This window comes from Bubalus bubalis, chromosome 17 (assembly GCF_019923935.1).
Source record: "Bubalus bubalis isolate 160015118507 breed Murrah chromosome 17, NDDB_SH_1, whole genome shotgun sequence".
In the NCBI taxonomy this organism is placed as follows: Eukaryota; Metazoa; Chordata; class Mammalia; order Artiodactyla; family Bovidae; genus Bubalus; species Bubalus bubalis.
This window is the reverse complement of record NC_059173.1, coordinates 56,236,835-56,258,953: the sequence shown is the minus strand read 5'-3', so window position 1 is coordinate 56,258,953 and position 22,119 is coordinate 56,236,835. Positions and strand designations below refer to the sequence as shown.

Sequence of the window (22,119 nt, the reverse complement as noted above, 5' to 3'; positions counted from 1 at the left end):
ACAAAAAGCTGAAAAAAGAAAAAGGAAAATAAACCCCAGGTAAAAGTACCTATTTAGGAGTTTAGATCTTATAGGACAGAGGTACAGCCAAAAGAGGAGTTTACAAAGAAGTCTGAATGATTTAAAGAGTTTCTTTAATAAAAGGAAAAGTTTCTTTAAAGATAATAAATAAATTATATAGCATTTTCAAAGTCCTTCATAATCAGACACCTTCATTTTTAACTTTATTTTCCAATTAAATGGTGGCCAATAAAAAGTTGCAGGGGGTGTAGCTCAGTGGTATATTGCATGCTTTGCATGCACGAGGCCCCAGGTTCAACCCCCACCTCCTCTACCTGTGTACTTTGGGCTTCTCTTATGGTTCAGTGGTAAAGAATATGCCTGTAATGCAGGAGACACAGGAGGTGAAGTTCAATCACTGGTTGGGAAGATCCCCTGGGGGAGGAAATGGCAACCCACTCCAGTATTCTTGTCTGAAAAATCCCATGGACAGAGGAGCCTGGTGGGCTCCAGTACAATGGGTCACAAAGAGACGGACAAGACTGAGCAACTTAGCACACACAAATAAGAAGTTACTTACCTACCTTCAGTTAGACTCCTCACTTTATTGTATTCTACTTATGCTCTCCATATTCCAATATATAAAAGAAGGATTTTTAAACTATTATTTAAAATCATAATAAAAGAATAATTACTAACAAATATCAAGTTCTGACTACTTAGTTACTGTTCTAAGCTATTACATTTACATAGTATGAACCAATTTTTTTTGTTACAACAACTTTGTAAGGAAAGGATTGCTATCATCATTCTAAAGTTAAGAAATCTGAGGAACAGGGATTCCAGGTCCAAAGTTACACAGCCAGTAAGTGTCAGCACCAGGGCAGGAAAGCAGGAAGGCTGGCTTGCTTCCTTGCACCATGCTCCTCTCAGAATTAAACTAATGTCACCTCCTGTTTGGAAAATTCCTACCACTTGGCTCTCCTGAGGCTCCTTGAAAATGAAAGTGGGTCTAAATAGAGTTTCTTTTACAGTAGAAGTAGAAAGAGACAGGTAGAAAATTCTCAAGATCAGAAAGATGTGATCCAAGTGAATGTTTCAGCCAGGAGGGAGAGAAAGCTAAAACAGGTAGGAGACGACAGATGCGAGATAAACTCTCCATTGAGGGATCAGTACCCTTGGTGGAGTGGATTGATAGTACATTTGGTGACAAGGCTTAGTCCTGGCTCATGCTTTGGAATTCCTTGATGGATATCAACAAAAAGGGTACCCCCACTAAACAGGCAGCCAAATGTGATAGAAAAATAAAGGTGAGGATTAACTAGGCAGAGAGGACTGAATTAACACACCCAAGCCTCCTCACTGGAAGGGATCCAGAAGTTTCTGCCAAAACCCACAAAAGAATGGTAAGGATAGCTAAGGAGAGAGCCATACTTGTATGGGAGAGGCAGTGGTGAGGTGACATAAAGGAAGATAAGCCAATTAAAGCAGAGATAGTTTAAAAGCATTGCCTGAATAGGTAGACCGAGGCTCAGAGGATCTGCAGGATCTATCTTGCAAAAGGTCCTCCATTGGACTCCCCTGGTGTCGAGTGGTAAAGAATCCACTGGTCAATGCAGGGGACATGGGTTCAATTGCTGGACCGGGAACCCACATGCTATGGAGCAACTAAGCCCCTGAGCCACAACTACTGAGCCAGCGCTCTAGAGCTGGTGCTCCACAGCAAGAGAGGCCACCACGACCAGAGAGTAGCCCCTGCTTGCTGCAACTAGAGAGAGCCTGTGGGCAGTAACCGAGACCCAGGGCAGCCAAAAGTAAATGAACAAACAAAAATTTTTAAATGTTTTAAATTTAAAAAAGGATCCTTTATTCTGAAGAAAAGATTTCTTAACATGGATGTGCATATGTAGTACTAAGTATTACCTCTATCACAAAATCAATAATTTAACAAGTTTCAATTAAACCACAAAGTGTTTTAACCACAATTATACAATATGTATTAATAAAAGGTATACCTCCTTTCTGCACATTTGAATGTACAAATTATAGTTCTGTAACATAAGTTTACTACTACTCACAGTATACAAATCTCCACTGCCTCATAAAAAATGTTAAGATTTCAGGTGAGGTTTCCACAGAATATTAGAATAACCACCTGTATAAGAAAATTAGAATTAAGACAAGATAGAAGATAAAATGGGGCTTCCCAGGTGGCACTAGTTAGTAGGAAAGAACCCGCCTGCCAATGCAGGAGACATAAGAGATGCAAGTTCCATCCCTGGGTCAGGAAGATCCCCTGAGGAGGGGATTGCAACCCACTTCAGTATTCTTGTCTGAAGAAACCCATGGATAGAAGAGCCTGGCGGGCTACAGTCCATAGGGTAGTAAAGAGTCAGGCAGGACTGAAGCACACATGCAGAAGATGAATAAGTAAGCTTACTAATAGTAAAACAGATAGTCATAGACTGGCAGTGAGGTTCATGCTTATACACATTGTGACTAGCCCTCCATACATATGGGCAGATGACTAACCAGTCAGAGTATTTTGACAACTTCCTGAATATTATGCACATTAGGACACCAAGACAAAAATAAACACGCTCCACCTTACGAGAACTTAAACATCTCAAGAATTAGTATCTAACTCAACTCCACCCTTCCTTCCTGAATAAACAGAGCCTTGAAAAGCAGAAGACAAGCTTATTTCTTAATTTTGCTGACTAGAAGAAGCAAATACATTTTTTTTTTGAAGGTGAGTGACTTACTAAGAGTGGTGTTCTGAAAAAATAGGGTATGAATTAAACCATACAACTGCTGTGTCCATTTTACAAACAATAGAGCTGTGAGCAGCATTAGCTAGCCTGCGTTTGATACAGTGCTCCTAAGTGCTAGAGCCGGGCTTCAAATTCTAATAGTGTCCCACAATGCATTTCACAAAATTCAGCATCCATTCTCCTAAAAAAAAGTAATTCTTAATAAAAGGAATAGCATAGTTACTTCTTAACATAATCAAGTCTTCTTTAAACTAATACCAACTTCTAACCTACTAACAAATCACTGTGTCCCCACCGTATTCAGAACTAAGAATAAGATACCCTGGTGGCTATTCTTAAGAACTTTTTTTGGAATTTCTGATTAATAAAGTATAAAAAATAAGAAATTCTAGTTATAACTACTCAAAAAAATAAGACCATCACTTTTATAAATTCAACAAGTATTTAATACAACAAAGCTAAATACAGTACTTGAGGTATCACAGACTGAAATGGCAAGTTCTTTAAGATGGTTTGGAGCAAAACAAATGATAAATAAAAACTGAATAACCATAATTTTCATATTCATCATTCTATATGTTAGCAATATGTAGAGGAAATTATGTAACTCACATTATTGACAAAAGTGTACAATTAGGATATTTATGATAAAAACTATATTAGAACTACATAAAAATCAATAAAGCTAAACTAAAAAGCAAAAAAGACAAATAATTTGAGAAGTATACTTTATTCCTGGATAGAAACACTATGTTACAGAGATATTTTTCCAAATTATTTCATAGGAAATGAAATTGACATTACAATCTTTACGTTCATCTCGGAAAAATCTACTAGTGAAAACAGTGAGAATAATTTTGAAGTAGAAAAGTAATAAAGAGGAACCAGACCTAACAGATGTGAAACAAATGTATAAAAGCTTGACTTGGGGATAGGATTTAAAGCAATTTTTTAAAAATTCAACAAAATAAAAATGATAGAGTTGACAAAATAAAAATTAATATTTCTATAAGTTAATGTACAATAAACCAAATGAAAGGGTAAACAGTTAAGAAAAGTGAAAAAAATACTAAAATGTACTTGTTCCTTATATTTTTAAAGGATTATAAAATTTGGTAAGAAAAACAAAAATATCTCTAAATATAAATAACAAAGATCATTGCAGTAAAAATACAAACAACAAATGAACACTTTATGGAATCCAGTATCTACAGTAATCAAGAAAGCAAATTAGACTCAAATGCATTTCTTACTTTTCAAATCTGGGGAAAAAGTTACATTTTATTGACATTAGGAAGTGATCACTATGTATGCATATGTCAAATTATAACATTGTACAGCTGAAACTTATGTAATTAAAAAATTACAGTTTGTTATATTTTTTATAAAAGTAATGTACATAGTTGAAAAACAAAACAAAAAGAAAAGATATTCATTTTAGAAACTGTACCTTGATTCCTGTCCCTGTTCACCTGTTTTCCCTCCACCTTCCTGCCTTGATTTAGGCAAACATTTTTAGTTCTTGCAAATACTTAAAAGTTTCCTTATGAAATGCAAGCAAATTTAGTAATATATACTTATATTTCCATATTCCTCAAATAAAATTAAATAACAAGCAGCACTTCACATGAGGTTGAACATATTTTTTATGAATCAAAACACTATTTGTATTATTTATTTGACTGTAATGGGTCTTTGTTGTTGAATGGGCTTTTCTCTAGTCGCAGAGAGTGGGGGCTACTCTAGTTGGTTAATGGGGCTCTCATTGCAGCAGCTTCTCTTGCTGCAGAGCACAGTCTCTCGAGTGTTCGGGCTTCAGTAGCTGCGGCACATAGGTTTTAGAGCACAGGCTTAGCTGTCCTGTGGTACGTGGGATCTTCTTGAACCAGGAATCGAACCTGTGTCTCTTGTACTGGCAGGCAGATTCTTTACCATGGAGCCACCAGGGAAGCCCACTATTTGTATTTTTTAATGTTCATTTATCTTTGCCTACTTGGCTCAGTTGGGAAAGAATCTGCCTGCAGTGTGGGAGACCTGGATTTGATCCCTAGGTCAGGAAGATCCCCTGGAGGAGGGCATGGCAACCCACTCCAATATTCTTGCCTGGAGAATCCCATGGACAGAGGAGCCTTGCGGGCTACAGTCCATGGGATCTCAAAGAGTTGGACACAACTTAGGGACTAACACGCTGTTCTGTGCTTTGTATTTCTTTACACTCCCACAATTCCTAAAATATATTTAAGAGAGAAAACTCCTGGTCATTTGAGAGGCAAATATTTTTTCCCAGCTTACCATTCTCCTTTAGAATTTCTCCAGAGTTTTTCTTTTGTTTTGGCTTGTATTTTTGCCAACCAAAGGATTTCTTTTAATGAGTCAGAGTTACCTTTTTACTCTCTCTCTTTTAGATGCTGGAATTGAGCAATAGAAAATGTTCAGCTAGATTCCATTTTTCTTTTTAAGTATTAAGTCATTTACAAATAACAGCTTTACTTACACTTTTTAAAATTTCATACCTCAAATTCCTTTGCCTTTTTTTGGTTTTGTTAACTAATATCTCTGGTACAACATCACTAGCAAGGGTGAGAGGTAAACAATTATCTTGTTTGTTCTTTGAGCAGAAATAACAGAAGTACCTCTAGCATTTAGCTGTTATGTTTGTGTATGTGTAGGTGTGAACATACAGTTTATTGTTTTGTCATGGTTATAAAATGTTTGACTCTTTCTTTATTGAGCTATCTCTCTTTTTTAAAACATCCGGAATGGTTGCTAAATTTTATCAAATGAGTTGAAATTAACATATGATTTTTCCCTTAGATCAACTATTACGATGAAATATTTTAATTGACTTCATAATCTTTCATCCCTGGAATGAACTTTACTTCATCATGAATACATAATTCCTTTAATGAGCTGCAAATAACTTTCTGAAGAGTTTTTCATTGATATTCATAAATAAAATTGAAAATAGTTTTCTTCTTGTGAAATTTTGAGCATATTTAGGTGTCAGTGATAATCTCCCTTCACTAAAACAAGCTGACTTTATATTCCTCTGGAAGGGTTTAAATCACACTGAAGTACTCTCTTCTTTTAAAAAATCATTAGATAGGGTGTAATATACAAATGATGCATACTGTAATATCTAGGTAACAATTAATATGTTGAGGTACAATTTTTAAAGATACATTTAATATTTAAGGGAAAAATAAAGAGTGAAATAATATTAATTAATAAATTAGTAGAGGAAATAAGGATAGCAAAAAATTCATTAGTCCATGTAAAGTCAAGAAAGGAAGGATAAAACTACATAAAGAGATGAGTCAAGTGGAAACAAATAGTAGGCTGGTAGCTATGAATCCAACTATATCAGTAATTATACTAAATGAAAATGGACTAAATACTCTATGTAAAAGACTAGGATTGCCAGATTAAGTTAAAAACAAAAATGTAAAACAGCTACCTCTTGTTACAGGACGCACACCTGTAATATAAGGACAATGTCAGGGTGAAATGGAGGGGAAAATATGTATCATGCAAAGACTGAAAAAAATAAGCTGGGGCAGCTCTACTCATGTTGGATAAAGCAGACTTGAAGGCCAGTCACTTACTAGAAAGATAGGCTGGCATTTCATACCCTGTAAAAGGTCCATGCACTAGGGGGGGTATCATGATAAAAAAATGCAGCCTCCTAAAAATTATAGCTTTAAAGTTTATAAAGCAAAGCTAAGTAGAACTAGAGAAAAGAGAAAAAGGCAAATTCACCATCATTTGGGTGACTTTAAAATATCTCTCTCAAAAGCTAATAGAACAACAGAGAAACAAAATTCAAGGATAGAGTAGGCCTGAAAAAAAAAAAAAAAAGCTTGATCTACCTGACATGTATGATGCATTATACCTCAAAATGGAAAAATTCACTCTTCTACTTCTGGAATATTTGCCAAAGGTGACCATGTGCTGGACCACAAAGCAAGTCATTATATTTAAAGAACTAAAATTATTCAGTGTTTACTATCTGATAGAATTCTGGCTGTGAAATCAATAATAAACTCTTAGTTTATTTTCTCAATTCTCAACTGTGTGAAAAATAAACAATAGACTTCTTAAAGAACTCACAAATTCAAGCAAATAAAAAAGATATGACATCATCATTAGGCACAGAAAAAGGATTCTAGTAAATAGTGCACTTCCAAGAAAACGAGAGAAGGTACAAATGGGAAGCCGGAGAACAGGGGCGAGCCCCTAGAAGGAAGTGCCCAGGCAGGCTGGCCATTCTTAAGTGCACAGAGCTACACAAACAGCACCTTTGCAGTCACCCCCAGGCAGAGGAAGGGGCAAGATTTGCAAAAATGTGTTACTAACTCCTACAACCCACGGCCAAAGATTAGCCAGACAGCCTGTTAACTTGCCAACATTTCCATCAGGAGGAAACCCCATGCAGGAAATCCAGGATATGAGCTTGTAACCCACCCCACCTGTCACTGAAGGACACAGCCACTTCATACCAATGCCTTTCCTTCCTTTTTGAAAAATGTGCTTTCTGAGATCTGTCCACTCACGGGGACAAAGAACCTTTCTCCGTTTCCCCTGGCAACGACTCCTTGCTCAGGCTCAGTCCCCACACAGAACTGGGCTCTTTCTTTCCCATTGGTGATTGCTGACAAACGTCATCACAGGGCCCCCTCCGTACTTCCATTTCTCTCAGTCCCTCAAGGGAACTTCCTGGCAAATGCTACCAGCCTCAGGTGCTTTAGTGTACAGCCCACAGGTTTGGATTTTACAGCGTTTCATTTCAGATTTTACAGCTTTTTCACTATCTCTGAGTTTTGCTTTACACTTAGTTTGTGAGTCTTTCCCAGTCCCATTCTATTAATACATGATTTCCAGGATGAGAATTACATTTGGTCCAATCCACTGCTCATCATGGAAGCAGGAAAGATTGCTTTAAAATTGTTAAATGTCAGCACTGAAGAGAATGTAGTGTCACCAAAACTCACAATGGGATGATGAAGACGTAAATCTGTATGTATTTTCTGGAATATGTCTGAAGTACCATTTATAACTTTAAACATTTGAATTTTCCTAGAAAATTTTCCTAATAAAAATTTCAAAAATCTGGTCACAGATTTATTAAAAAATATACTTACTGAAGTTTTCTTTTAATAACCACAAGTTAATGACATTATAATAGGTTACGATATATTTAAATTGAAGTATTATACACACATGAAAAATAATATCAACTTATGTAATATCACAAGGAAATGTCACAGTTTGCTGTTAAACAGACAAAAGTACAAGGCAAATTTTCAATATTTTTTATATCAACCATGTAGAAAAAAATAGCCCTGGAAAGAATCATGTAATAATCTGCCTCTTAGTTACTGCATTACCGGCAATGTTTCTCTCACTTTATACTTTTCTGTACTCTTTACTCTTATGATAGTGAGCACGTGTTACTTTGATAATCAGAAAGATAACAAAACAAAAATCTTGAGACACTCTTCCACAGATAAGAACAGCTATTGCAGGCCTCCACAAACCATCAAAAGGGTTGTTTTTAAGGACCCCAAAGGAAGCTGCTCTGCATTTTTATTAAGAATCCCTAAACTTAAGAAACCACCTGCTCAAAAACTAGGAATAAAAAATTCCAATAAACAGAAAGTACTTTTGTTATGACTTGAAAACAACTGAGGGGAATATCATGCTTAATTTCTTGCATATTTCAAGTATGATTTCACTTAATGAAAATTCCCCTGGTTTTTGCCCCAGAATTGATCATAATGGAATTTTTAAAATAACATGTTTATTAATTTTCATAATCAGTGACAATTTAGAGCTACGTTACTGTGGCAACGATGTCCCAAGTTCTATTCCTCAACATCCGAAGGACCCTCCAACTTCTTCTTTGAGCCTTCAATGGTAGCAACACGCAAAATGTGTTTATCTCTAAGATTCTCAGTAAGTTGTTTCTCAAGTTTAGGGAATTCTTAATCAAGATTCTAGGAAACAGAGCAGTTTCAAAGAAACACATGAAGTTAGAAGATATGTCTTACTTTGTAGGTAATTACAAAGGACATTTTCTTCATTCTTTTTCTTTCAATTTATATTTACTTTATTATTTTATTATGCCAGAAATGATTGCATAAGAAAGGAATTACTTTTTTCCCTCTTAGGATTCTTGTAAAGGGTTTCACTTTTCATAAACCCCTGTATTTACTCTACTGCATATTCTGATCTAAACACATGATACAGAAATTTTTCTCACAGAGTTATAACTGAAAGTAAAATTAAATCATGTGTTCACTTTATCAAAAAGAAGCTAGTTCCTTGGATTTCCATTTCTGTGACTTTATTTTGTTTAGTTCTTGAGACTACTTGATTTTACATTGCTCTCACTTTTCAAAAGTTTCAAATAGTCATTCTAGAACTCTAATCTATATTATTCTCTGATCTCCTTACCTTTGTAAAATCATTCAGAGATTGGATCGCTGCATTACCTTTATTATCTAATTCTAAGAACACTAGTTTCTTTAAAATTGACTTAATAATAGCAAAATGTGGGAGGCAGAATTTCTTCAACTAATATGCCAAGGGTTGGCAAACGGACCCACAGGCTAAATCTCACTTGCCATTTGTTAAGTTTTGTTAGCGTAAAGCCATGCCCATCTATGTCTATACTTTCCCAATACTTTCAGTATATAGGGGCAGAGTTGAGTAGTTGCAAAAGACATCATTTGGCTTGAAAAGCCTAAAATATTTACCGTCTGGCTGTTTTCGGAAGAAAATTTGCCCACCTGTTATGTGCAATGTTCTCTGTCCTCAGAAAATGCTTTCAACCTTCTATGATAAATGTCATTTTAGTTTTTACTAAGATGCTCACTTCTTAAAAATCTCAGGTACATATATAATATCTGCTAGTTTGCCACATCTTCATTATTGTTAATTACATTATTATATAAGTGGGTCTATACTGCATGATGTAATTCTTGAAACCTTACTTACATGACCTCCTATATGCTGGCTATCTGCTAACATTGACTTCTTGACTTCCTGTGACATCACCAACATGGCACATGATGAGACATTATTTTGAAGAGCCACGTGACCATATGTAGGAATGGATTCTGTAGGAGTCAAAGGCAGGATAAAGACATTAAAAATTATGTACTGAATAATCTTCCCTTCCTTGAATTTATAATGACTTCTGCATCTCATGATGCTGGAAAAGACAGGAAGACTCATATGGAGAAAGCTTCAGAAGTCAATAGGAAGTTTTCAAAATTAATTGTCCCTGAAATCTTCAGTCTTCCTCATAATTTAACTCACATCCATGTTGAATATAGCTGCTTCATTTGGGAAAAGAAATAATCAGACATTATTCAAAAGGAGGATTTTTTTACTCTTGCCCTGAAACTGGTGATGAGAACCAAATATTGGGGATAAAGAAGCATTAAGCTGCCCTACATTCTAAAGAGAGTTTTGTAGCTATGTCTAGACACCTACTTCAGGGAGAATTCAGAGGCAGGCAAACCCTTACTCTACTTCTACTTCAACACCATCAACTCCAAGATCCCACGACTGGTCCATATACAGAAGACTAAAATACTAGCATGGGAAGTGAGAGACAATGATTGGAATCACCAGTCAGCAACATGGCAGGAAGTTCTATGGGACTATACACAAGAGACACTGCATTATAAACTGAGCTGTGTCTCACCAAAATTCTTGTGTTGAGGCCCTAGCCCCCATTGTAACGGCATTTGAAGATGGGGTTTGGAAGGTGAGTAGGGTTAAATGAGGTTATAAGGGTGGGACCCTCATGATGGGATTAATATGGAGTTATGAGAAGTGGTATTAGAGCACTTGTTCCCTTCTCTCTCTACACCTCATGAGGACACAGCAAGAAGGCAACCATCTGCAAGCCAGGAAGGGAGGCCTCCCCCAGGGAACTCAATCAGCTGGCATCTTGATCTTGTGCTGTACCCCCAGGGGAGGGATCTGAAAGGGCAGGAAAAGCCCAATTCTGGAACCTTCCACAGAGAACGTATCAATAACCTGTTCCTGTTAGCTCGGAAGGGAAGCAACATAACAGAGTATAGCCTAGTTAAGTCAGGAGCCATCTGGTACGTCTGTCCTTCACCACCCTTTAGGCCCTCAACTTCCAGTGGTTAAAACCAGAAGGAGGTTAGAAAGCATGAAAATGTTGATCACACCCTCTTCCCTCAACTGGTTCCACAGGCCTAACTTGAGCTGAGTGAACATCATCTGGAGATGAGACTGGAATTTTAAATGGACTAGACAATTCAATAATTGGAAGTGATCAAGATGCCACCTGGAGAAGGCAATGGCACCCCACTCCAGTACTCTTGCCTGGAAAATCCCATGGATGGAGGAGCCTGGAAGGCTGAAGTCCATGGGGTCGCTGAAGGTCGGACACGACAGAGCGACTTCACTTTCACTTTTCACTTTCATGCATTGGAGAAGGAAAGGGCAACCCACTCCAGTGTTCTTCCCTGGAGAATCCCAGGGACGGGGGAGCCTGGTGGGCTGCCGTCTATGGGGTCGCACAGAGTCGGACACGACTGAAGTGACTTAGCAGCAAGATGCCACCTGATCTGACAATTTTGTGATTGGATAATTACAAATGGATTATGAGAGAAGCTATACCTGAAACACTGAAGAGTCAACATACTTAGGTGTTTGATACCATGTGTTATGAAGGAAAAAGGAAGAGGCAATGACTGTTCAAAAAAGAGTAACTCATTTTGGCTTTAAGGCAAATTCCTATTCTATCATTTCTCCCACTTTCTAGAATTCACTTTTCAAGTTTATTCCCTTTCAGATTCCCTTTTTAACAATCTTTCACCTAATCCATTACTATTATATAACAATAAGAATAACAAGGATTTTTATGAAGCTTTTTGTTGAAAGAAAAAAAGATTTTTGAGGAAAATGTTTATTCAACTCAAAAGTTGATCTTAAGACACAGCCATTAACAAACCTTTCTCTCTCTTTCTCTGTCTCTCTCTCTCTTTTTTTTTTTTTTTGCTTTCTCCTCTACATCATGTTCATACAACAGCCAACTCCTTAGCTCTGGTTTTTCTTCCTACTTGTATTATCTGTATGCAGGTCAGGAAGCAACAGTTAGAACTGGACATGGAGCAATGGACTGGATCCAAATAGGAAAAGGAGTATGTCAAGGCTGTATATTGTCACCCTACTTATTTAACTTCTATGCAGACTACATCATGAGATAGATGAAGCACAAGCTGGAATCAAGATTGCCGGGAGAAATATCAATAACCTCAGATATGCAGATGATACCACCCTTATGGCAGAAAATGAAGAAGAACTAAAGAGCCTCTTGATGAAAGTAAAAGAGAAGAGTGAAAAAGTTGGCTTAAAGCTGAACATTCAGAAAACTAAGGTCATGGCATCTGGTCCCATCACTTCATGGCAAATAGATGGGAAAACAGTGGAAACAGTGGCTGACTTTATTTTGGGGGGCTCCAAAATCACTGCAGATGGTGACTGCAGCCATGAAATTAAAGGATGCTTACTACTTGGAAGGAAAGTTATGACCAACCTAGACAGTATATTGAAAAACAGAGACATTACTTTGCCAACAAAGGTCCATCTAGTAAAGGCTATGGTTTTTCCTGTGGTCATGTATGGATGTGAGAGTTGGACAGTGAAGAAGGCTGAGCACTAAAGAATTGATGCTTTTGAACTGTGGTGCTGGAGAAGACTCTTAAGAGTCCCTTGGACTGCAAGGAGATCCAACCAGTCCATCCTAAAGGAGATCAGTCCTGGGTATTTATTAGAAGATTTATTAGATGCTGAAGCTGAAACTCCAATACTTTGTCCACCTGATGCAAAGAACTGACTCATTTGAAAAGACCCTGATGCTGGGAAAGATTGAGGGCAAGCAGAGACGGGGATGACAGAGGATGAGATGGGATGGCATCACCAATTCAGTGGACATGAGTTTGGGTAGACTCCAGGAGTTGACGATGGGCAGGGAGGCCTGGTGTGCTGCAGTCCATGGGGTCGCAAAGAGTCGGAAACGACTGAGTGACTAAACTGAACTGAACTGAACTCTATTATCTCAGAATTTATTCTTTGAGATTTTTCTTGGATATTTTCCCATCCACTTTATAAACATGCATCAACTTGATCAGGAATGCCTAAGAGAAATCACTTCCTTGGGCATTTTCCCTCTGCAACCAAGAAATGAGCTTCCTGGATAGGCACCACAACTGAGAATTCCACAGAATGTGTGAGAATGAAATCAGCAAATATGCTGAAAGGCAAAGGATGAGCATGCAGACCCATCTGATTCTCAAAAGGAAGGACCCTGAGAGCTGCTATGACTTTTGGCTACCTCCTGGGCTTCCCAGGTAACGCTAGTGATAAAGGACCCACCTACTAATGCAGGAGACATAAGAGATGTGGGTTCGATCCCTGGGTTGGGAAGATTCCCCTAAAGAAGTAAATGGCAATCCACTCTAGTATTGTTGCCTGGAGAATCCCATGGACAGAGGAGCCTGGCAGGCTACAGTTCACAGGGTTGCAAAGAGTTGGACACGACTGAAGCAACTTCACACGCATGCACATTTACCCTTTTAAGCTTCAAAATAGAGGATGAATAAAAGCACCTACATCTCTGATTTAAAGCTAGATAGATCCCTGCCTTTCATGTCCTCTGTTGGCTAATGTTCCAATTATTAGCAACAAGGGATAATGTTTCTAGAAAATAGGAGGGAAGCTTCTTCAGGAAATACCTAAGAAGGGGTAATCAAAATATTTAAAAACCAAATTCAACTCAGCTCTGCTGCCATTTGCCCCAACAACCTGCCTCAACTAATATAACACCCTCTTGAAAATGCCATAACAGTGCATGTCCTCCATCTCCACACTGCAGTTAAGGCTGACTGATCCAGATCACTGGCCTCTCTGTGGCCAAATGCATGTTTGGGAAATATTTTTGTCTCTTACTTTGGACTTCAATTTGTACACACTGAAATGGAATAGAATCAAAGAGTGTTTGATACTCCAAACAACTTCCGTCCAGGCATCCGTATTTCAAAGAGGATAAATGGTTCCCAAAGGAAATGCCTTCCTCTGACCAGCAAAGCCATCTAAGGATTGTTATGCCCTTCCATAAAAGATGTAAAGAAGCTCGGCAGAACTGTCGTGAACATGGAGGCAGTCGTCACACTAGCTGAGAGCTCAGAACTGAGTCTCTGCAGAGATGCCCTCCATGGACCCCTCTCTGGGGACCTGGCCTCCTTCCCTGGAGTTGGAACACTCCTAAAGGGTCGTCAAGCTTCAGAGAACTCCTTATGGGATTGACTGGCTGTCTTTGCTCCAACTGCACCCCAGTTCAACTTGTCCTTCTACCCACTTACTTCCATCCCCTTCATTTCCATCAGGTGTTCCTGAAGACACACCCCATGAAACTCCTGCATGTACATTCCTGTCTCAGAGTCTGCTTCCCAGGGAAGCCAATCTACAAAAACATTATACTCTCTTAGCTGAGAAAATGCATGGTTGAGAAATATTTGGATCAACCCTACTTAGATTGAGGGGGATCTCCTTTAATTTGACAATGTGCACTGTGAATCTTCAATGAATATCCAGAAGTTATTTAACCACAGAATGCTCTTCTTATATCGAACATCTTCTGAGATCCATACTGTATGGAATATGCTCTGGGAAACATGAACGCAGTTCACTCGAGCTCACATGAGAATATAATTGGTAAAGTTCCTCATGTCAATCCCTCTTGTAATGGCAAAAGAAGGGAAGTAACAATGGGGGAACAATAAAGAAAACAATAGAGGAATGTTTATATAAATTATGATATTTCATGAAATATTATGAATCTATAGAAAGAAATAAGAAATTCTTTAAGTTCTAGAATGAAAAAGTATCTGAAGTATATATTTTTAGTCCAAACAGCAAGGTTAGCTGACTGTGTGTACTTGTTCTTGAAAAAGGGAAGGATTAAATATACATGTACATTTTCTCCTGCATGCATAAAATATTTGGAAAGGCATACATTAGAAAATGATAGCACTAGTTGTTTCTGTAGAAGAAAATGAAAAGCACTTTGACCTTTTCATTTTAAACCATGGAAATAGATGACCTCTTCAAACAATGAAACGATTACAAATTAAAAGCAAAACACTGCAAAATATTAGATAGCAGATATTTAAATACTTTGTCTAATCATATATGAAGAAACTCTGGAAAATGTATAACATCCTCTACAAAGTTACTTATACTGGGAGCTCCTTGAAGACATGAATCATATTTTATTCATTTATTTATAATTTCCAAAGCCCAGTGGAGTGCCTGAACCAGAGGAGATGGTAGATCATTTGTTTGTTTTTTAATTGAATCCTACTGCATCTATATAGCAATAGATTTAAAGCAGTCCTTCCTTCCTGAAAAAAAATTATTTTTTTTAATTTGAGATCTAGGGAAATTCTAAAAATGGAGAAAGACTAGCACATTCTCTTAATGTATTTTCCTGGTTTGGTTTTCCCCTTATAAGCCTACAGTCAGCAACACTTAAAAGTATCTGAAGCAGCGCTGTCCAATACAATGGCCACTAGCTACATGTGGCTATTTACATATAAATGTAATTTAATTAAAATGAAATGCAACTAGAAATTCACATCCCTAGTTGAGCCAGCCACATTTCAAGTGCTCAAAAAGTCACACATGGTTAGTGGGTACCATACTGGACACAGCAGACAGAGAACATTTTCATCACTGCAGAAACTTCTGGATAACACTGTTTGAGGTATAGTACAGAAATTGATTTTGGACATTAGTAGATTGAATTCCAACTTAGGCACTTACTAGAAGTACAGTTTAGGGAAAGTTGATCTCTCAAAGCCTCAGTTTCCTCATCTGGAGAATAGGGAAAATGAGAAAACTTATGTCATTGGGTCATTGTGAGGCTCAAACGAGCTCTTTCATGCAGATTTCACAGGACACAGTGAACACGTAAAATGTTACCTCTCAGTGACTATCACTACTGTGAATATTACACCTCACCATGAGCCAGTCATCTTGTTCCTCCCAAAAAGGTTCTTCCACCCCTCCCACAGAGTAGTCTTCAACATTCTCACAGTCTAGGTCAGTGCTATTCAAATACCAGTTTTACCAGACCACCTGACCTGCCTCTTGAGAAACCTATATGCAGGTGAGGAAGCAACAGTTAGAACTGGACATGGAACAACAGACTGGTTCCAAATAGGAAAAGGAGTACGTCAAGGCTGTATATTGTCACCCTGCTTATTTAACTTCTATGCAGAGTGCATCATGAGAAACGCTGGGCTGGAAGAAGCACAAGCTGGAATCAAGATTGCTGGGAGAAATATCAATAACCTCAGATATGCAGATGACACCACCCTATGGGAGAAAATGAAGAGGAACTAAAAAGCCTCTTGATGAAAGTGAAAGAGGAGAGTGAAAAAGTTGGCTTAAAGCTCAACATTCAGAAAACGAAGATCATGGCATCTGGTCCTATCACCTCATGGGAAATAGATGGGCAAACAGTGGAAACAGTGTCAGACTTTATTTTTGAGAGGCTCCAAAATCACTGCGGATGGTGATTACAGCCATAAAATTAAAAGATGCTTACTCCTTGGAAGAAAAGTTATGACCAACCTAGATAGTATATTGAAAAACAGAGATATTACTTTGCCAACAAAGGTCCATCTAGTCAAGGCTATGGTTTTTCCAGTGGTCATGTATGGATGCGAGAGTTGGACTGTGAAGAAAGCTGAGTGCCGAAGACTTGATGCTTTTGAATTGTGGTGTTGGAGAAGACTCTTGAGAGTCCCTTGGACTGCAAGGAGATCCAACCAGTCCATCCTAAAGGAGATCAGTCCTGGGTGTTCATTGGAAGGACCGATGCTAAAGCTGAAACTCCAATACTTTGGCCACCTCATGCAAAGAGTAGACTCATTGGAAAAGACTCTGATGCTGGGAGGGATTGGGGGCAGGAGAAGAAGGGGACGACAGAGGATGAGATGGCTGGATAGCATCACCGACTTGATGGACGTGAGTCTGAGTGAACTCCGGGAGTCAGTGATGGACAGGGAGGCCTGGCGTGCTGTGATTCATAGGGTCACAAAGAGTCAGACATGACTGAGTGACTGAACTGAACTGAACTGAACTGAAGCATGCACTAAATCTTTCTTCAAAAAAGTCTTGCTAAAAAAAAAAAGTCAGTTGAACTAAATACGTGTTAGTGGTGTGGTGCATTTACATTCTGGGGTAAGCTCTTCACGGGGCCAAATTCTGGGAACAAACATTTTGATACTTTGGCCTGCAATGGTCTAGTTAGAAACACATAAACCCCTTGATATGGTTTTAAAATTCTCACAAAGAAACGGATCGCCAGTCCAGTTTCGATGCATGAGACAGGGTGCTTGGGGCTGGTGCACTGGGATGACCCAGAGCGATGGATAGGGAGGGAGCTAGGAGTGTGGTTCAGGATGGGGAACACATGTAGATCTGTGGCTGATTCATGTCAGTGTATGGCAAAGCCACTACAATATTGTAATTAGCCTCCAATTAAAATGAATAAATTTATTTAAAAAATAATAATACTTCTTGAAAAAAAAAATTCTCACAAAGAAGTCTATTAAACCTTTCCATGAGTAGAGCAAAGTCTAAGACAACAGAATTAAAGGACAAAAGAAAGCTGGGTCAGTGTAAATGAAGTTTTTATAGTGGGTAGCCCTGAGCTCAATTTTGAAGAACATAAGAATTGTGATGAGGAAAGAGAGATAAGTAAGAAAAATAACAAAGGAATAATATCAAGAAAAAGGAAACAGAAAGATGGGAGAGAAGACTTTAGCTTTAGCCCTTCAAGAACAAAGCAGTATTTTCCTCTTATCCCTTAAGCCCAGACATTCCCTTGTTAAGTCATGGCTTTCCAAAGAGAAAATCAGATAGACTTGATTTTGGGCATCCTTAGTCCTATTATGCAGTATCTATCTACCTAGAATAAAAATATGAAATACATAATAATTTTAAACTCTCTAAAGTTATATATGGAAAGCTATTTTGGCAACTTTCTGATCCTTCAAATATTTGCAATTAAAGATAAATGAGCTCCAAACCAAAAAGCTCCCAAGTACGTGTTTCAAATGAGTGTTCTTTTTCCTTCTTCAGGTATTTATAGAAAAAGATCCATATCAAAATTATTCTTCATCATAAAAGTCAGCCAATCATTACTAAACAATTTTCCAGTACTGCCACTACAGATAATTGTTTAACTATTAAAGTGTATGTTGTGATTTATAACTGCCATAATGGCACCAATCTCTACATGATTGCTTGGTGCTGCCGTGGAAGACATACCTCATCTGTTGTGGCATGAAATGCCGTGTGACAATTTATACTGATGCGCATTTCTTATTACCTGCTGATAATAACCTATCAGTGAAAACGACAGCTTAATTATACAGCACGTCTCCCGCTGGCAAATAACTGGATTCAAACATTTCTCTTGCTTCTCACCAATCCCTAACAGAAGCAGAAAGGAGAATCACCGCAATCCTCATAAACAACACTTAAAATTAAGAAAAAAAAAATCTAATTCAAACGTGATCTTTTGTTAACCACATATGTACTTTAGCCCAATAATTCCTCAGCAACCCGTTTCCAGTTCACAAGAGCTGATTACCATTCTCCTATGGTTTTATATTTCTTGCTGATTAGGCCTCTTATATTTCCCATTCCAGATATTGGGCTTTTTATGAAATGGGTCAAATGATTTATCCTAAGCATTGAATCTCTGAATCAACATCATGGCCACAGATTTGGTGTAGTAATCCCAAAGGTCTTATTTCTAAGGCATTGCTTGTAGGTTCCTTCCTGACAAGTAGATTCAACTTCTCAAGTCAGTAGTGCTTACAAAACTAGGTGGCTGGATGTTTCTATCAATTAAGTTTATTTAACTGGCAGCATGCTTACATTCCTAAGTTCCATGTGGTCCGTGGGGCTGCTGGCCTTCTCTTCCCTGGACTGGATGGTGGAACTTCCCGACCTTTTCAGCACTGGTGGGTTCCTTCTTTTCCACTAGAGCTGTGTGTCCTTATCTGGGAACAGCCAACAGAATGGCTGCCCCTCAGTTAGGAGACTTAAAGTAGTTTTAGCTCTCTACCTCTTCTTTCATTGGCCTCATTATTCTTTTTTTGAATGAATTTTTATTGGAGTACAGTTCCTTTGCAATGCTGTATTAGTTTCTACTGTAAACAGAGCGAATCAGCCATACATATACATGTATATTCTCTTTTTTGGATTTCCTGCCCATGTAGGTCACCACAAAGGATTGAGTAGAGTCTCCTGAGCTATACAGTAGGTTCTTATTAGTTATCTATCTTATACATGGTATAAATAGTGTATATACATCATTCTCAACCTCCCAATTCATCCTACCCTCCCCTTTCCCCCTTGATACATATATACAATGGAATATTACTCGGCCATGAAAAAGAACAAAACTGGATCATTCACAGGGATGTGGACAAACCTAGAGACTATCATACAGAGTGAAGTAAGTCAGAAAGAAAAAAATAAATATTGTATTTATTAAGTACAATAAATATTATTTATTAATAAGTATTATTAATACTTACATATAAACTCTAGAAAATGTTACAGATGATTTTATTAGAGACACAGACATGAGATCATTAAATATTCTTATTTAATAGCTACTAAAACTACTACTATGAATAGACTGCTATTCCTTTATTCTTTCTAAACTTTGCTTTCCATTTTTCTCTGCTTTTTACTTCTTCCAAGCTCCTCAGCTTTTCTTCCAAGAAAATAGGCTATCAGTTCAGTTGTGTCCAACTCTTTGTGACCCCATGGACTGCAGCATGCCAGGCTTACTGGTCCATCATCAACTCCTGGAGCTATAGACATCATCAAATATCCAGTGTGCCTCCATGGGATTGAAATACTCAATTCCTTCTATGGGATTACATATTTGTTAGAGTCTTTAAGAGTTTGACCCTTTCTACTGGGTGTACTTGTACAAGATGCCCAAGATGGCTGCATTTTTGTAGTTTAAAATGCTAGATTTTTTTTTTTTAGAGCTTTTTTGTTTGTTATCACAGAGGATTATAAAAAGGTAAATGTAGAAGGCTGCTTCTTGCACCAGAGCTATTCCTAAATAACAGAGGCTGCACTATTAACTTCAGTGAACAAAGAAAACTAAAAAGTTTTATAGAATATAGCTATGGGATGGAAAATTATCTTCTTCAGCTATAGGACATAGCCTTCTAAACAAATAGCATTAAAAGTATCACAACCATGTGCTTGGATCACAAACATCCATCTTTGTAGAAATAAAACCCTTCTCTTTGGACTCATATAAATAATGGTGATGGTCACTATCTTTTCTCTTACTGGACTCCATGCAGATTAGCATCCTTCTATTCATCATTAGAACATTATGAACATTGCTCTTATCATTAGAACACGGATCTTTCCATCATAACTACCAGAGAGCAGGGCACCAACAGCAAAAGACTGGGAAGGATACTTGGGAAACAAGGTATCGGAAGAGCACAGAGCCATGGAATTGTTAAATCCAGTAAAAAGTCTTCAGAAGAATTGATGCTTCTGAACTGTGGTGCTGGAGATAACTCTTGAGAGTTCCTTGGGCAGCAAGGAGATCCAACCAGTTCATCCAAAAGGAAATCAACCCTGAATATTCATTGGAATGACTGATATGAAGCTGAAGCTCCAATACTTTTTGCCATCTGATGCGAAGAGTTGACTCATTGGAAAAGACCCTGATGCTAGGAAAGATTGAAGGCAAAAGGAGAGAGGGGCAGCAGAGGATGAGATGGTTAGATAGCATCACTGATTCAATGGGCATGAAACTGAGTAAACTCCAGGAGACAGTGAAGGACAGGGAAGCCTGGCATGCTGCAGTCCAGGGTGTTGCAAAGAGTTGGACATGACTTAGCAACTGAGCAACAACGGCAACAAAGAATCTTCAACCTGAAGGGTGCCCCACCCAACGCATTTGGAGAACCATACAACCATAACCAAGGGCTTTGTCTTTAAGCTGATAATACTAAGATAGCAAAGATATCAATTTAAGAAATATAATTTTACCTGGAACAATATTAGTGGGAATTCCATAAAAGAGTGACAAAAACTGGAAAAATATATGCCAGATGGGGAAAGCCTAATGGAAGAACTCAGAATTTAAACAAAAATTTTTAAAAATAATAAACATCTTGCAGCATGTACCTGTCAATCTCAATCTCCCAATTTATCCCTCACCTTCCCCCAGAATGCACCTTTTTTTTTAATTGGGGTATAGTTTCTTTGTACACACTGCTAAGTCGCTTCAGTTGTGTCCGACTCTGTGCGACCCCATAGACGGCAGCCCGTCAGGCTCCCCTGTCCCCGGGATTCTCCAGGAAAGAACACTGGAGTGGGTTGCCATTTCCTTCTCCAATGCATGAAAGTGAAAAGGGAAAGTGAAGTCGCTCAGTCATGTCCAACTCTTAGCGACCCCATGGACTGCAGCCTACCAGGCCCCTCCATCCATGGGATTTTCCAGGCAAGAGTACTGGAGTGGGGTGCCATCGCCTTCTCCGGTACACACTACTATATATAAAATAAATAACTATTAGAACCTACTGTATTGCACAAGGAACTCTAGGTAATACTCTATAATGACCCAAATGGGAAAATAATATAAAAAGACTGAATATGTATATATGTATATATGTACAACTGATTCATTTGGCTGTACAGCTGAAACTAACACATTATAAATCAACTATACTGCAACAATTTTTTAAAATAATAAATACTGGAGCAGTAAGAAGGATTTTGGAAACATGAGTCAAGAAGAAGAAATTGTGAAGAAATAAATGGGTATAATAAATATTTTTAAAATAAGTGATAAAGTAAGGAATTAGCCAAATAGCTTGAATGCAGGATGAAAACCACGGTAGAGTGAAAGAATGAGCTACACAGTTACATCAGGCATCGTCCTCAGAGGCATTTGGGCCTAACAATTACATAAGGAAAAGGAAGGAAGAGTCAAATGACATGGAAGATGAAAGCAGAAATTTCAACTTCTGTCCACTTGTGGTCTGCAAACAAAAAAAAAAGGACAGAAATGAGAATACAATAATCAAGATGTTGCTAAAATTGCAAATGTAAGACCTCAAAATAAAGAAGATAATAGAGTAGCAAAGAAGTTAAATTAAAAACTCGGAGTCAGGAATATTTTAGTGCATTCAAGAATATTCAGGCCAAGGAGAAACCTTGGAAATATTCA

At 37.9% G+C, this 22,119-nt stretch overlaps 1 protein-coding gene across 8 annotated transcripts in view; it reads right to left on the bottom strand.

Moving 5' to 3' along the window:
• The window catches only part of IL15 (interleukin 15), a 93,469-nt gene that overhangs the window by 51,645 nt on the left and 19,705 nt on the right, over positions 1–22,119 (bottom strand). For 2 of the 8 annotated variants that reach the window (XM_006079238.3, XR_003104330.2), the window contains exons 3-4: positions 9,774–9,895; positions 4,840–8,770 (exon numbers count right to left, since the gene is read on the bottom strand). The exons of 4 other annotated variants lie outside the window; for them this stretch is intronic. In XM_006079238.3, coding sequence (XP_006079300.1) covers positions 8,759–8,770; positions 9,774–9,895 — 134 coding nt within the window. In that variant the 3' untranslated portion in view covers positions 4,840–8,758. Of the gene's footprint in view, positions 1–4,839; positions 8,771–9,773; positions 9,896–22,119 lie in introns of those variants that run through there. 2 more of the 8 variants (XM_025268106.2, XR_329399.3) reach the window with 1 other exon arrangement.